At 33.3% G+C, this 18,923-nt stretch overlaps 1 protein-coding gene across 1 annotated transcript in view; it reads right to left on the minus strand.

The window, feature by feature from the left end:
• Positions 1 to 18,923, minus strand: part of LOC111000287 (scavenger receptor class B member 1) — a 74,195-nt gene that overhangs the window by 32,905 nt on the left and 22,367 nt on the right. The window contains exon 2 of the mRNA XM_045631291.1: positions 9,833 to 9,996. Coding sequence (XP_045487247.1) covers positions 9,833 to 9,968 — 136 coding nt within the window. The 5' untranslated portion in view covers positions 9,969 to 9,996. The remainder of the gene's footprint in view (positions 1 to 9,832; positions 9,997 to 18,923) is intronic.

Raw genomic sequence — 18,923 nt, forward strand, 5'->3', positions numbered from 1 at the left:
CATTATTTAAATTGTAGAAATAACGCTTTATTAAAACAAGTTTTTTATAGTTGTCTAGAATCTTCCTGTAGTTATTTTAAATGCGTTGAATGTTAATTCTGAGTTTTAACTTTCAGAAACTTAAGTATTTATGGTATAGTATTTATACATTGTCATGTAATATCATTGGGAATCAATAGGGAAAGAAGGAGATGAGGGCGTCCCATGAAAAGGTGGATAGAAGAGATGAGGCGTTAGCAGGAAGGAGGAGGTACTGATATAGGTAGGATATAGGATAATTAGAAAAATATACTTTTGTAATTATTGAAAATCCAACGGGCTTTTATTATTATAAATGGCAAAAAAAATTCGTCCGGAAGCATATAAAAATATGTTTCTTGATTTCGTTTAGACCCAAATATATACACCTCTAATCCAGTGGAACGTCTTCCTAAGATATGGGTAATAGTAGTGGACTCGTTCCCAATACATGTGAAGGCTTTTGACAGATGGAATTTGACTTACGGCAGCGAGAAGTGTTTAAACTTGTTGTTTTTAATATTTTATTCTCATGTAAGTAACATACATATATACATCAGTAAATGAAATAGAGATTTGGAGTAAATCGGGAGTCAAAACTGAAAAAAGCAGCACAGTACCATTAGTAATCACCTGAGCCTTATAAGTAGTGTTTTTGCATCATAGCAACTGCGCAAATCTGCGCTTTTTACAGGTGACATCTATTCTGACACTGACACCTGGGGTCAGCGTTTGACGTTTTGATTTTGTGTGTTGTTAGTTTTTGCGTGTATGGGATTTTCCCATGTTAGGGAACTATTGATTATTCAAAATTTTGAATATAAATACATTTGTAATTGTCTTTCGAAAAAACAAAAACCATATTGCGTTGTCTGAGATATAAATGTTTATCTCCATTAGATTGTTATATTCTGACGTAATTTAAGGCATCGGTTTGACGCACGCAATGATGAATCTAGATATTTTATAGATACAAGTTTTTTTTGAGTAAAAACGTTTAATATTGAAATATTTACTGGCAGTTCTATAATTAAGAATCGGACAAAAATGCCAACAAACTCTCTTCTAATATAAGTGCCTATTTTATCATGCCTACTGCTGATAGAGGACAAATATATAGTTTTTTCGTTTATATGTTTATTATTATTATAGTTATTCACTTAAATATGTCATGTGGATCATACTGTAATGATTGTTGCTACTTACAAATAATTTGTAAAACAAAAAACTTGGCGAATACAAAGAGTGGCGGAGAGTTGATTACCAGTTATTCTAGTCTATTCTAACTCAAACTCAAACTCAAAAATATCTTTATTCATATAGGTAAACATGTACACTTATGAACGTCAAAAAAACAAATTAAATTAATTGTGAATTTACATCAAGAATTCAGTTCTTGATTCAAATCAAGAGCGTAAAATGGACTAAAAGAACTGACAGTCAATGTAGAATTAGAATCTCTTAATATGTATTTATTTATTGACGTTTATAAGTATACTTATATATATATTATTGTGTTACCTATATGAATAAATATATTAAATAAATATATTTTGAGTTTGAGTTTCAGTTACTTTGAGTTTGAGAGTAAATGATTTTTATTTTGTATAACAAAGAATTTACAGATTTCTTTACACGTTACTAATTAGATGTATTTTGTTGTCTTGTCGGCTTGTGAGGACCATCACATCTTCCTCCACACTTGCTGCATTATGATTCAATGACAAAAGTACATCATATGCAGACATAGCACTTTTTAAAAGTAGTCATCTGAATTCACATTGCTATCATTCACTACGGATATTGATATATCGAAATATATAAACGTCGAAATCGCTATAGTTAACGCTATTGTATGTGATAGAGTACCGACAATGTTAAGTAGATAAATACAGCTACATATTTAATCAGAGGTCAATGTTACTATATCATTTAATGAATAAAATATTTTTTATTTTTCATATCAAAGGAAATGAAAGTACATATAATTTATATTTTTTTTGGATCAAGCCGATAGCGGGGGAATGATGTTATTTTTAAATCTTTAATCGGGGTCATACATTCGCATAAAATACTTTAATTTAAGCTAAAAAGTTCCGTTGCATTCCGCATTTTAAATATGAAAGAATTTTATCCACACATTTTTTGTTTGCCTTAATTTAGAATAAATAAATCATAAATAAAGCCTTTGCCATGCCCATGGGTTCGATTCCCCAATGGACATTCTTTCTTTGTGTGCTTTTAACCGGTTTTCCTTTCTCCTAAAAAGTCGACGGCGTGTGTCAGGCACAGGAGGATCATCCTCTACTTGCCTATTCGATTTCGACATATGATCATGAAACAGATACAGAACCCTGAGGCCCAGAACTAAAAAGGCACTGATAAATTTATTTGTATGTAGCTTAAGAACATTGAATATACTATTATGTTATAAAGATAAATATTATTGTTATAAAGATAAATATATTTTTTTTAAATGGCTTTAATTTGTGCCAACTGGGCACAAGGTATTTCGCCAGTGTCGTGTAGATGGAGAAGGCCAGAATTAATTTAGAAACTTTTTGCAAGATTTTCATCAAATTAGGATGATCGGATCGGAGCAATAAAACTGTTTACTCACAGTTACAAATTACAATCGTGTAATACTTTTGTTATATTTAAAGACACGCTGCTTTGGCGAGGTATTCATACAGTATAGTGCTGACGTAGAATATAATTAGACAGTATACAAAATAACTGATTAAAATACAGTATTTGCGATTTTCTTTACCTAAATAATAATAATAATTGAACGTTAAAACAAAATTAAAAAGTTTGGCCCCTGGGGCAGTTACCCTGCTCTCCACCAGCTCTGAGGTCGTCGCTATCCACCAGGCACCAACTTAAAACTCTAATAAGACCCTGGGCATTTAAACCAAGGTTGGAGAAAGGAGTCTTATGTTTAATCCGTTTATTATTTTCCGCCTGCTCTTCGGCCACCTCAGCATTTTTATTTCTCCGAAGGAGATAAGACGGGGCGGACGTGACCACACAAGTACTGCCCCATACCAACCCCTTCCCATACTGTTTATTTTATTTTGACATAGCTAAGTGTCTATTTTTGGATGCTTTCAAATAAAATTCTTAATTATAAACATTACATAATTTGGCGGTACGAACATCGACCTTTCGCGGTCTACTTAGCATTACTTTTCTGTACAGAGCTGGATTAGGCCTGAAGGCCTCGGGGCAACAAAGGAGGCCCCAAATTACTTTCCAACTATAATGATCAATTTTTAGTAGTTTTTCAATCAATATTTTATTGTGAAACCAAGTATATAACAAACATATAAAAATGATCTTAATACAACTAGTATTTACTACTCGAATTTAAAACATTTTTTTCCCGAAGTTTGGGGTCCTATTTTGTGAAGGTATACTGAATAAAGGTCACAAAAATGTATGTAAATGCGCATAAACAAGATTATGTTACAAGTAATTAGGTATACGTAAAAAACCTTGCATTAATCACAGATGCCAAACAGACCGATTACACTTCATCGATAAGACGACATAACTAGCTTACATGACATTGACATGTCAGTGTTGACCCCAGCTGTAATCGATTATCGATATTATACCATATTCGATAATCGGTAAAAAGTTTAATTAAGAAAATACCGTGAATTATCTCTCAGCCCAAATTTGATGATTTATGTTGTTCTAGAGGTATTTTATGTAACTGACAGCAGGTGACTGATGTTAAGTCATAGACAGCCTCTCATAGACATTTCCAGAAAGCTCGCGAGTATTTAGAAATATTGTATAAATGTGTCTTTAGAATAATATATTATTATCAGATACTAAGCAAAATTTAAAGTGATTTTTACATTTTAAATCATAGTATATTCGATACCCGTTGAATACAGTTATGTTACAAATTAGTGTTGCCAGTTATTTTAAAGCAGATTTAGAGGGTTATGGTAATATTATTTTATACATATTGCATATAAAAAAAATCAGTGGCGCTAAAATCTTTTTAGGTCTGGGCCTCAGAATTCTGAATCTCTTTCATGATCATTTATCAATCTAATAGGCAAGAAGGTGATCAGCCTCCTAAGCCCCATGCCGGGATTGAACCTACGACCTCAGAGATTAGAGTTAAACGCTGAAGCCAATAGGTCTACTCTTATATATTGCATATACTTTTGGGTAAATACGTCAAGTTAGGGAAGTTGGTTCTATGTAGATGATATTTTTGCCGACGACAATTCGTCCTAATTCAAATACATATAATTTTGATATACAATCTAAATTTTTATATTAAAATTAGCAGCAATATATTAAAATTCCGTGAATAAATTAACACGCATTTTACATAGTTGTGATTTATTACACGATATACTAAAGGTATGGATGCAACGTGGGGTCAGATATTACGTCAATGTGAACATGTTACGGAATTGAATTTAGTGATGTTACCTTATCGATGAATCATTTTGTTGTCCACAGATAATATATAGCAAAAGACAATAATTATAATTTATTTATCAATTAATTATGTATTCATTTTGCAATAAATACGTAATTATTGTATTTTAGGTTGGGCTGTATGCAGGATTTGAACATTTGAGGACACATCTTCAAATTGCAAGGAGCTATATCTCAAATCAAAAACATAAGTATAAAAGTTGTTGGGCGTTGTGATGATGATCACTATGACCATTCTTGAAGCAGTTATGGAGGGACAGAAGCAGTTAGGGAGGTTTTTGTTATCAATGAAAAAAAAATAAAAAACACAGTTTGATGATTTCAGAGGAGAATTTAGGGGGCCTATTTGAGCCAGCCTGGATTGAGTCGGAGACCCGTTGGACGGCCTAGCTTTCCCTGCTTCTGAAAGCCAATTGGCGGGACATAACACAAGAAAAGGAGCAGTGGAAGATTCTCATTTCAAATGCAAATCTTTTTGTATCACAGAGCCAGCGATGTAAGTGTGGTTTAAAACCGAACAAACTTAAATCTAGTAATGATTTTAAAGACATCGTGCAATGCGTTTGAACGTAAATCTGATTCTAAAGTACCTCAATTGGTGTCTTGCAAGGGTCACAATGTCAAAATAATTATGCAAGTCGAACATGGTTATAAGGATCATATACTCAGTAGCGTCTCAAGGTGATAAAGTGTTGCTGACCGCAAATCTTGATATGTTGTTGAAATGGTTGATTATAAACGTTTTTATGGCTTTACGGAATAACCATTAAAAACCCGGCTTGGCCTCACAAGTCCTGGACACACTGCGGATTAGTCTTAGTACCCGGATTTTTTTTCTATATTAATTGTGTTTTTTTATTATAAATGATATACATGGCAAAACGACGTTTGCTAGGTCAGCTATTTAATATAAAAAGCCTTTTTTCTTGCGAAATAAAAGTAAACTAGTATAATTATTTACAATAAATAAATAATATTTTTTATCTGTAATTAGTTTGTGGTTTAGTTGTTTGCCTAGTGGCTTTAGAGTGCGAGTTTTATCACTGCAGTCGTAGGTTCAATCCCCGGCTGTGCATCAATGGACTTTATTGATGCGCATTTAACGTTCGCTCGAATGGTAAAAGAAAACATCGTGAGGAAACCGGCTTGTCTTAAACCAAAAAGTCGACGGCGTGCGTCAGGCACAGAAGCCTGATCACCTACTTGCCTATTAGATTTAAAAAATTATCATGAAACAGATACAGAAATCTGAGGCCTAGACCTAAAAAAAGCTTGTAACGTCATTGTGTATTTTAAGTTACTTTGTATGAACCGGAACGGTTCGACAAACTAATTCTTCTCAGGTGAAGGTATCCGCCAAGGATCTCCATGTATCTTCTTTATTTTTGATTGAGTCGGTGATGAATTGAATCATTACATCGTTCGTTATGTCTTATTCTGGCGCATATTAGTGACCTTTTAACAATTTGAGTTGTTTTTGCAGTAATTTAATGTTTTAGTGCATTTAGTAAGGTTGTTTTAAAGATAAATATCAGTTGAATAGCAATAAAAAACAAAAGAAATAATTAAAAATATAACATTATACTTCTAACGCCCGAACCCAATAATTAATCCACAATCTCAGTTTGGAAAAAAATCTGAGATTAGATCGTGACAGTCGATTGATATCCTATCTGCATACCCTAGGAAGACAATCCATTTTTGGCTACGGATAGAATGCAATCTCTTCGCTTTTTACATTCACATGTCCTTATCAATACAAGCCAAATAAAGTACAAATACAGTACAAATAATATTAAAATATACATTACTATTTTTTTAATTATTTTAAAAACTGGTGTAAGATCTTAAGATAGGATATTAGCACAGTTGAACTGTCATTTTCATACAAAGGTCTATCCACATATTCCGACAGCTTGTATCGACAGATGGATATCACAATCTGTCGATTGGTTATTGCCACACTTATAACAATATTTGGATTAAGGTGTCTATCTCAGATGGTCAAAAATGGATTGAGATAGTTTAATGGGTTTGGGCGTAAGTGATGACATATGAATTTTAATGTGGCACATGTCATGACATGGCCCCGTGATATTCATAAATATAATATACGTTATAATCAGTGCAAAAAGTGAGGTCGTAGGTTCGATCCCCGGCTGTGCACCAATGGACTTTCTTGCGCATTTAAATTTCGTTCGAACGGTGAAGGTAAACATTGTGAGGAAACCTTAGACGTCAACGGTGTGACCAATAGGAGGCTGATCACCTACTTGCCTATTAAATTCATCATAAAATCTGAGGCCCAAACCTAAAAAAGGTCGTAGCGCCGCTGATTTATTTATTTTTAGTATCATTTTCTTTTACATATAATATAATATTTTAAGACAATATTAGTGTAGATAACGTAACTATAATTAAATAAACGTATCTAGACGAAATCAGAAAGGCGAGACGAAACTAATGTGATAATTTTGCAATTTTGCTTTCAAATCATTGCGTTCTAGTTATAATATAGCCGACGAATTATTTAATAGCAGCAGATTATATATTAAATAAATTTGATATATAATCTGCTGCTTATTTTTTTTATAAATAAAAAAAAAATAATAAAAAACAAACAAAGAAATACACGATATTTGTCCCTTTTTATCTAAATTCGATTGCGCTGTTACAAAACAAGACAGATATTTGGAAACGGTTCCTTCAAAGAAAATAGGAAAATGTAACGTGTTTTTCTATAAAATGTGATTACGGTTAATGAAGGCAGACTCAGAGTATAGAATAAAATAAATATTAATTATAAAACTAAGTAAGTTTAATTCAGACGTTGGCGCTATAACCACTTTAAGTCTAGCCCTCAGATTTCTGGATCTGTTTACTAACGATTTGTCAATAGGCAAGTAGGTGATCAGCCACCTGTGCCTGACACACGCCGTCCACTTTTTGGGTATAAGGCAAGCCGGTTTTCTCACGATATTTCTCTCACCGTTCATATTTCCACAGTATTTCCGACTTAATTCGACTTAGGGTCCTTCAAGAAAAGAGCGTACCAATTCTTGAGAGGCCGGTAACGCACTTGCGAGATGGACGGCGGTATCACTTAACATCAGCCCTCCTCCTGCCCGTTTGCTTCCTATTACATTTAAAAAAAAGATAAAGACGATAAGACAGCCAGAATTTTTTTATTTAAACATTTTAATTATATGTACTGTATTTATGTATGACTGTGTTTTAATAAATATATTTATTTTTAAACAATCCGTGCAAGAACAGTGCAAGTTATTTACTGTTATATAAAAGCCTGAAAATTAACAAATGCATTCGATATTAAGATTGTTCAGTTAATTTCGAAATATCACGAAATGAAAGTGACTTCACGTTTTCAGATTTCATATTAGAAATTTTTAAATCCAACAGAATAGTCTAGATATATTTATTTTGTGTTTTATGTCCTAGAAAACAAGGTATATTTTTAGAAATCATACAGCCTTGAAATATCGCTGAGTAATGCTTTGACCACTAATTAATTTTTTTTTTATTTAATTGGTTAAACTTTAATCAAAACGTCATCTAAACGTCTATGACTTTGGAACGATGTTTTTTTTAAAAGTATCGATTTTTCGCGTCCACGGTCATAGGTTGAATGACACGCCGACAGGAAAACAGGATAAAAACACCTCAATTTTGACATTTAAACATCCCTTACAAATTGCACTTCCGAATGGTACGATAATTAACCACTTTTTTAACAAATAATCGCTGCAATTATTGTAATTGTCAAATTATCGATATCCCGTACATCACTATTGGAAAAATGTCACTTGACCACTTTCGGTTGTGAAGGCCCTGCCAAGGGTCACTGTGTCAGAAGCACTTGTTCATCTGGTGGGTGTTGATTTATATTTATCCATGTGTGTATCAAAAAAATTGTTAAAAAAATTGTCGCCTTCTTTCACTTGAAACAAGATTTGAAATACAGGTGTCTAGTTCTCATCAAGGTCGTATTAAACGTTATAAACTTTTCTTATACATAAACCTAGTCTATATACCGATTCAGCAACATACAACATACAGTGAACATACCATCGCTAAGTACACATTTATTTGTTAAATAGGGTACACCACATTTTTTTGCGCGTATTTGCGTTCGTCACTAAAGCTATGAGAGAATCTGTGCTGTGGTTTTGTCATGTACTTTCCATTGGAGCATCTACTCATCTGCTGTTTAGAACTACAGCTGGTCTTCTAGTTCTAGAAAATGGTGACGTTTTAGTCGTCTCATACATACTGTATTTGTGAGTTTGCGAAAGATCCGTCACGTGACAGACAAAGAGTTTTAATTAAAACGACCTTAGGTGGAATAAATATATACTTAAGTTTTTGTCTAGTACATAGGCTACCTTGTTCGATAAAGTTGACCCCAATAATTACGCTTAGCTGGGTAAAGCAGGGCCGTTGACGTGTTGTGAAATGAGCAAATAAATGGAATGAAATGTGATATTTAACTGCGTACGCGCTGCATATTTAGGATCGCGTGAGTTCGTTGTGTGTGACGCGTTACAGGCGGCAGCGATTTGACAATTCGTTTCTTTCATATGTTTATTGTTAGAAAGAGACAATGGTAGAGAACCTTTGCTCTTCTCAAAACTACTAAATACATATAGCTGAGCCCCCGAGAGTTAAGCCTTAATATGGTTGTTTCACACACACAAACACATGTAACATTTTGCTATGCTACCCCAGAGAAGTACAAAATAAAGTTATTATTTTATATTTTTGCGATTTTTGTCCCCTCTATAGTCTCAGTGTTCAAATAATTTAAAGCTAGTAGCTAAAATATACGTCTGAATATACGTAAGACATCACGCTCAATAATTTACATTTAATATCGAAGCTTTAGTATAATTATTATGTGATAATAGAGAATTTCTTTATTTTTAATACTCTACAATGTAGATCGTGGATTGGGCCGCATTTCGTCCATGAGCCATAGTCAACCGGAAACTAGACCGGCTAAGACTTGGACCACCGTATTACGAAAAGTCTAATACATTATGTCGTGATGCAACGTTAAAAAATTGCACATAAATATGTCTGCAATAGTGTCAGTGGGCTATTGAATATCATTAGGAATTATTGATATGTAAAATCAATTAATATTGTCTTTCATTACAATAGATGAACGACCTCATTATCAATTTACCGGTCAGGAAAAAGCATCGTTATTATGGTGGCAAACAATTCTTTTCTCAACTCGAAAGAGATAGCGATATGCGTGTGCGTGGCACTTTCAATTCAAAATGAAAGAGACAACTAGATTTCTGTCATATTATGTACTCACCGTGATTAAGTTTCCCCTGTTGGGAGATCAGCATACTAAGTGGTACGGACTTATCATCGCCTGAAATCCGTGGGTTTAAACCGAAGAGCCGGTTTCGGGCGCTCTGCCCCACCGCCCGGTATTGCTTGTGACCCATTTTATCAGCTTTTGGTACTCATTCGGATCTGTAAACATATAAATACATTTATATTTATTGTAATTATTGCCGTAGAAAAGTCTCAGAGCAAGGCATAAAGGCGTTTATTATTAGGGCATCGTGTTGTTTTATGACTGATAAAACAACACGATGATTGATACAAGATATAAGACTAATTAGGACACACCCCAAACACAAAATGTACCAGGAGATTCTTTGAACGAATAGTTTAGCAACTTCAAGTAAGTAATAAAAATGAAGCAGTTTTGCAACACCAGGTGGTTCAGTATCCCATAGAATATAGTCCCTGAAGATTGAAGTTGATATAATATGTCTATAATAAAGGCTCTTGTATGTAAGGAGTATAAATAAATTGTAAAAATATACAATATACGCACATAGTTATGTAAATAAAAGACAATATCTTTTATTTACATAACTTTTACACATTTAAAGAAAAACACTTTTTTACGGTGTCGGTTTAAATTTAAAATTATGTACAAATAATTATAATTTTAAATACAATAATACATAACTATAATCCGTAAAAAAGTGTTTTTCTTTACAATATACGCAATCAATTCATTCATGAGTGCCATCTTTGAGTTTTATGTTTTGTAATTTAAACTTAAATAACGATCTTCATATCGTTTAATCGTGTATAAATGTAATTACTTTTAACAAAAGGTTATTAGAGATTGTTAGTACTATTTTATTTCATAATAAATAATGGTATTAAAATCACATCTACTTGGGAGACAATTTTGGTTGTAATTTAATTAGCATTAAAGAAATAATAATACCAATAATTAACAAAAAAACAGTGTTTGTAGCACCCTTTTAAGTGTGGGTCTTTTTTGTATTTGTATGTTTCTCTGATCTCTGTATGTTTCGGGATGATATTTACACGCTGCCGACTTTTTGGGTCTGAGGCATGCCGGTTCCGGCACACAGAGAAAGTCCATTGGCGCACAACCGTAGCTCAAAAACAACTTGTATTTAAGTTTGCCAACGCCCAACTTCCATCAATGTACCCACCGCGAATCTGTATGTTTCACAACAAGTTTCTTTGAAAGTAAAACTCCTATCGAGATGATGATTTCAATCAGATGTTTTCCAACTATGGGAACAGTCTAAATTTCACTAAAATCGGTGCAGTGGTTTTTGGGACATTTGGCTCACTGACTGACTTTTTCCGGTTCTCAGAACTCAAAAGAATGCTCCCTGGACAGTAATTTTGCGCTGCTGAAGAGGTAGTCGCCGAAACTGAAGCCATGAGCCTCAAAAGGCTAATATAAAATCGTACTATGGAAATGTTATCGAAAAATCATTTTATTAATATTAATCTCTCGTTACCTTGAATAATCGAATAAAAAATAGATGTTTTCTATGTTAGCCTACGAAGTTTTCAGCTCATTAGGTATATAGTTATATCGTTAATTATTTGATTAGATACAGTTTTTTAATCATCTTTAGTTGGTAATCGGAAGTGTTTTTATTTTTGTTGTCCTCTCTTAAATAACTTAAGTTACATAAATTAAAAATTTACACAGATCTTGAGAGGCAATCTGCACCACCTTCCGTATGACGAAAAGTCGTTGTAATCAGAGCGTAACGTATAATTTACCGGTAACTTGTAACGTTACTGAATTAACTATAATGATCGGTTTTGCTAGAATAATATTTGATGGACCGTACTTCGACAGCTGGTCAGACTCAAGACGCTATTTACATTGGATTTTGTCAGAATTATCTTCACAAATTGTCTTTATTATTTTCACGTGACAACGTCTTATAATTCGATGGAGCCGGCTGCACACTCGAAAAAACATGACGCATGCGGCGTTACCTCGCCCTGAGGCGTTCTTGAAGTGCGAGCGAGAGCGCGGAACGAGCGAAAAAGAGGCACAATCGGCTACGTTCGGCAGCGTTCGTTCGTTAAAAAATTGTATTTATATGGATATCACAATTGAATTGTATCAATTGTGATTTCCATATATTCCATCTTGTTACAAACTATTTTAGAGTAGGAATTTAGTAAAGAGAAATAAATAAAACAGCTGAGTTAGACAATGGTGCGAACCGCTCAACATCTTGGAACAGACAGGGGCGATATATTTATTATAACAGACAACATTGACAGATACAGATTACATAATATTAAGTGGATGCGTTCAGTTTAACATCCTCCCTTGAACGCAAACCCATAGCGATGAGGAAGTGCTGGTGTTTGGGCTTCGGTAGGGCTTTGGTGAGGCAGTCAGCAACCATCGAATCAGTGCCCACATATTCAATCTTGACATCACCACATTCAACTTTGTTCCTCAGATAGTGGTGACGAACATCAATGTGTTTACTCCTAGCATGATAACTGTAAGTACCTGTAAGTTTAATAGCACTTTGATTATCACAGTACAAAGTAATAGTTGTAACCTTTAAAGAAGGCCACAGTTCACAGTGCAACTGTCTCAGCCACATAGCTTCTTGAGTAGCAGCTGAGAGCGCCATATACTCTGCCTCAGTAGTAGACAAGGCAACAGTTTGCTGCCTTTTTGAATTCCAAGATATCGCTGCACCCTGGAAATTAAAAATGTATCCAGTACATGATTTTCTGTCTTCAGTACAGGAAGCCCAATCAGAGTCTGAGTATCCAGTGATTTCTTCATCAACATTACTTTTGTATACAAGCTGTAGATACTTTGTACCTTGTAAGTATCGAAATAACCTCTTAACAGCATTCCAATGCTCTTCTGTATGAGAACTATTATATCGACATAATGTATGCACTGCATAGCATATATCTGGCCTTGTTCCTTGTGAGATGTATAATAAGCAGCCAGTGGCTTCCTGGTAAGGTATACTTTCAAATTTTTCAGAACTTGAAAACTTTATATTCGGTTCCATTGGAGTTCCTACTGAGTTACATTGTTCCATACCAAAACGTCTTAATGTATTTTCTATGTACCTAGTTTGATCAATGGCTATTCCTTCTGAACTGTATGAAATACAAAGTCCAATATAACAATAAGCAATTCCAAGCTCATTCATTTTGAAATTATTCTTCATTTTAATTCTGTTTATAGGTGATTCACTCCTGGATATAGAATGCTCCGGGACATAATCATCATCACTTGCACAGACTGCACTATCAATTTCCTTTAAAGTCATGTCAGTAGTATCATCTAAATTATCTTCATTTATAACTACTTGCGATTCAGTAAGTGGTAGAAAAGCAAAATCTTTATTTACACTTTCTTCTAGGAAGATTACATCTCTGCTTCTCATTACTTTTCCTTCAGTTTTGTCAAACAATCTATAACCCTTGGATTCTAAACAATAACCAATAATTAATAAGCATACATTTAGCACGTTCTGTTAAAGTTCGGTTCATCCTCTCACTCATGCCGTTCTGTTCGGGGGTATAGGGTATAGTGAGTTGACGTTTGATACCAGAATCCCTACAAACCTTATCAAATGCTTCATTGACATACTCCTTTCCATTGTCAGATCTTAGTGTTTTAATTTTAGCATTTAATTGATTCTCTACTAGTAGCTTAAAATCTTTAAACTTTTCGAGTACTTGTGATTTAGAGCTGATAAAGTAAACAAATACCTTTCTAGACCAATCGTCGACAAAAGTGACATAATATCTGGCACCACCGAGAGACTTTTCCTCCATTGGCCCACATACATCTGAATGCACCAACTCCAGGAGGGCGGAAGCCCTTGTGCCAGCATGTTTGAATGGTTGCCTTGTTTGCTTACCTTTTAAGCAAGTATTACATACCACATGCTCCTCTCTACTTGATTCTATATCTGCTCCATCTGTAGACTCATTAAGTTTCTGAAGATCATTATAATTTAGATGACCCATCCTTTGATGCCATAGATGTACAGATGACATCAAAGCATAAGTTTCATTATGAACCACATATAAATTGTTCTTTATATATCCAGTGAGAATTAATTTAGACTCTTTATAAACATTACATGTATTCTTACTAAATTTTACTTGACAGTTATTCTGTGTCATTTGGCGGACTGACAGAAGATTAACAGCCAAATCTGGCACATATAAAACATTTTTTACTTGTATTGTACCAATTTTTAATTCACTTTCACCATCATATGTTTCTATATTTACTTTACCACAGCCTTTTACTGTTAATATTTTGTTGTCTGCAACTTTAATGTTTGTTACTAAAGCAGGTCCGTAGTCATAAAGCCAATCTCTCTTGTTTGTCATGTGCATTGCAGCTCCTGAATCAATGTACCAACATCCACTCTCTAGGCCTGGTGAGGCTGGAAACGCTGCAACATAGCTAGAAGAAGTATTAATAGTTTCAGACTTATTCTTTTGATTTGAGCTGTTTGAGGCACAAAATTTGGCTAAATGACCATGCCTATTGCACCTAAAGCACCTGGGACCTTTACTATTTGCTTTAGAACCTGAACATTTACTATTCTTTGCCTTGCCTTTGTAGAAATTTGAAAAAAAAACAGATGAGTTGTCCGGAGACTTTACATCCTGTAAAATCTTTGTTTTAACTAAATCAGCAGTGATGGACACACCTGAGCTTTCCATAGCCATAATCATAGGACTATATGACTCTGGTAACCCGGCTAATAATAATGTGCCGAGCCACTCATCATCTACAATGAATTTTATATTACGAAGCTTGTGTGCACATGTGATGATTTTGTTGACATAGTTCTCAACACTACCACAACTTTCCAGATCTGTTGTAATTAGTTCTCGCAGAAGACCTACCTTCCTCAACAAGCCGGAGTCATCAAAAGCCTTTCTCAGGTTATCCCATACCTCCTTAGCCGTGGTGGCATCCTGGATATGAACATAGTTCATAGGGTCAACTAGAAGGACTATTTTTGACCTTGCCTTCGTATCTTCGGTCTTCGTAAAAGCCATGCCCGATGTCTCGACACATTTCCACAAATCTTCATGCTCTAAAAAGGTTTTCACCGCGAAACTCCATGTAGGAAAATTATCACGGCCCGCCAAACGATCAATTTGAGCAAAACGGGGGTCCGCCATTGTAAGCTGAAAAGTTAATGACGTCGCGACGTATCACGAAATCAATTTGCATCAACGTGATGCCTATCACTTTATAAATCCTACTTCCCTATTTCTATCCGGGCGTCTGGGCCCATAACCTGTTACAAACTATTTTAGAGTAGGAATTTAGTAAAGAGAAATAAATAAAACAGCTGAGTTAGACAATGGTGCGAACCGCTCAACATCTTGGAACAGACAGGGGCGATATATTTATTATAACAGACAACATTGACAGATACAGATTACATAATATTAAGTGGATGCGTTCAGTTTAACATATATTCCATATATTCCATCTTTATATATATCCATACAAAATATCTATCAAACAAATAAAATAAACATTTTCTTTATAAAATGCACCCATTCCATCAGTATTTTCTTATGACGTCGTCACGTTCAACTATCGTCAGTAAACCGACTTTACAGGCAACCGATTTTGGTGTAAGCTTTTAATAAAACCTAATACACGTTGATTACAAAAAAGATGTTTACAAGTTCCAAAATAACTTTAATTGATGCACAGGTCAGAGTAGATTGTTCACACTAATGCCAAAATTAGAAGCCGCAAAGACTGAGCTAAAATACACGAAATCAACGCGTCGGAAGCCGGTTTAAAATAATATAGCATATTTTTGGGGATAATGTTTTATTCTTTTTGTCATACTATCTACATACCTATTAAAATAATTAGTGCAACATTGTTAATGCAATTGTGTGTAGGTATACATATTTATAACGAAAAATAGTCGCTGATCGTAGCTAATTATAAACTCGGCATCTTCGAAGTCTGTAGAAGGTGATTTTTTGATAATTTATTCATAATACTTCCAAAACTCAACGCCTTTTTTATCCGTAACATACAAACTATAAAGTTTTTACTATATTATTATTTTTATTTCTTGAACTTTACGGCAATCTTAAACTTGTTCTAATACCTATACAATTAAGTGTTTTGCCAATTTTAACATTTACATACGTCAACTATAAATAACATTTCAAGAAAATGTTTAGTAAAAATATGTTTTTTGGAACACCCAAACGTCATTGGAGATGACGCAAAACGTAACCGGAATTGTCAAATTTAAATTCGGAAGTATAGTGTGTCGCATCCGTCATTTTATTGCTAATTATCTATATTATACAACTACTTAAAAACTGGGCAAGGCTTAAAAAATTAATAATTAATAACAAATTTAGAGGTTATTTAAAATTAGCACGAATCATGTGACGAACGGCGTCAACAATATTAAAAGAAAAAAATATATGTTTAATCAAATTTAACCGCCAAAACTTGTCTGTAAAAAATAATGTAGCGATGAATGTTGCCAGCAAAAATACATTTGACCTATGGAAGAAGCATTTGTTTATAAGGGTTTAATTTTGTAACTTATTTATTATGTAATAATGAGTTTACGAATGTGTGAGTATGAAAATGTGTATTAATAGAACAGGCCCAAATGATTATGTAATATCGCCACCCACGACAGGACACAATGCTAGGCTCGCGAGTGCGTTGCCGGCCTTTAATTTTTTTGGACTTTTACTATTCTTGCGATATTTGGATACAACCTACTACTACAGTTTAATAATAATTTTAAGTTTCCAATAAATTTTTCACTTCATTCACACACAAGTGCCAAAGTGAAATTTCAATTATTTACTTTCACTCGGACACAATAAGCTGATGTCACTTTGCGAAAGTTATAAATCTTATGAGAGGTCTTCGATGCCTAAATATTGGCAACCATTATTCTCTTGCTAAGATCCTAATTAGCAAGCTTTTAAAAAGTCTTGGGCAAGGAGGGGTATTATAAAAAAAACGTCGAATTGATAACCTCTTAGTCGGGTATAAAAGAGACCGGTATAATTTTAAAAGAACCGGTAAAAGGTTTGGAGTGCGTTTGTTTGTTTTTTTTTCATTCAAGTTAGAACGTCAAAATGGAAAATATAAAAGAGTGTCTTCCCTTTAATAGAGACTGTAAGCAGTGTTATTGTTTAGTAAATTATGTCCGACTTAACTTAGTTATTAGTCTTCTTATATTATTATTATCGTAAAGACACATGTATAAAAAAATAATACAAAAGTTAGTTCGTATTATAATATAGTTTTTGCATCCTCCAAATGTGGTTAGGCGCTTGTGTCTCAATATCAAAATTGTCAAGTTCAATACTATTTGCATACATTATCATAATTTAAGACAAAAGGAAGTTTAAAATTAAATTATCTGACATTGACCTTCGATTTTGAAAATTGTAAATAAAATATTTTTAAAAATTAAATCAATTTTTATTTAATATTTTCGACCTCTGTAATTGCGACGTCATCACATAACTATTATCATAATACTACGTTGTATGTCAAAAATATTTTCAATTCATACGTGTAGATATAACACATACTTGACATTTGTCAAACGTTAGTATTTTCTTCTTTACTGAAATTTTTCATCTATGGTTTATCTATAGATTCTCGATTTCACTGATAATACTAAAATTTTGTTTATTTAATAACATAAAAAATATGCAAATAACACAACCAAAAATCAGCCAACCAATCTCATTTATACTAAATTACATACTTAGAAAACATTACAATTTTGAACACTAATATTAAAAATATAATAATTGCAACGTTAAATTATTCTTGTAACAATTCGGCAAAAAAACGACTTATTGTAACATTTATTATTTTCCGGCAACAACCAAAATGCATTAAAGGTTAAAATAATATATACCTATTAGACTTATTTATTGAAATATATATATATATATATAACGATATATAGTTAGAGAACGTATCTAATTATAATTTCGACTTTCGTAATTCAAATAATACGGTGTCAATGAACATAAAAAATCTGTTTTAATAAACATATACATTATCTGTTGTATGCCAGTTTAATAATTAAGATGTCTAAATTAAATCATTCTAAGAATCTAATTTTTTGTAGGAAATAAGTGATTAGGTTTTGTTTATTGTCAAGGTGACTTTTTGCTTGTCACATCAAACTTCCGAAACGTATAACGATATGTATAGCAAAGATTTCCTATTTCTTACGAATAACATATTATTAATAATAATTTTGCACTTCTTGCCTACCTTATGCAATTTAATCCATGTTTTTTTTCCTTTACTCATAGTGGTTGTCTGGAAGAAATCGATCGAAAGCGATAAGGCCGCCAGTTAATTTTCATTTAATAATGTTCAATTTTTATATTGTAATGTAACGAAGTGTTAATAAATAAATAAACGTTTTAGTATTATATCGAGATAAATAATTTTTTTGACAATTACTTAATACGTGGTGATCAGTTAGTCTATAGACCACACAGATTTCTTGCTTTAATAGACAAGTTTTCGTGTTTGCCTCGTTATATATATAATCATTTGGGACACAATAAATATAACTGAATTATTATACTTTAAATGAATATTTTATTCAGTTTTCCGTTACCTTTATCTATGTTTAAAAAAAACGGAAAAAAATGGCTTCGTTAAGTAAGGGGAGTGTGGACAGGTATTGCAGAAGTGTTGCTGCATCTGGTACTGGACGCTAACAGGAACCGAGAGTAACGGCCAACCAGTAATGGCGTGGCACCAAAAGAAAAATATGATACTTACAATCAAATATGATACTTGATATTAACAATTTTAGACATAAAAAAATTGCATGCCTACAAAGTACACATGTCAGGCGTGATACTTCTCTGTAAATTAATTATTACTAAAGCCTAATAGATGATCATGTATCAGTATATGACCACTCTATGTAAGTGACTGAATTACGATCTAAAGTTCTAATACATATAGAGTATGTAACTAAACGAATACATCAACCTACAGTGTGTATGTTTTCTCTTCCTTTTCTTCGACAAAA

The sequence above is a fragment of the Pieris rapae genome, chromosome 15, assembly GCF_905147795.1.
Source record: "Pieris rapae chromosome 15, ilPieRapa1.1, whole genome shotgun sequence".
Classification (NCBI taxonomy): Eukaryota; Metazoa; Arthropoda; class Insecta; order Lepidoptera; family Pieridae; genus Pieris; species Pieris rapae.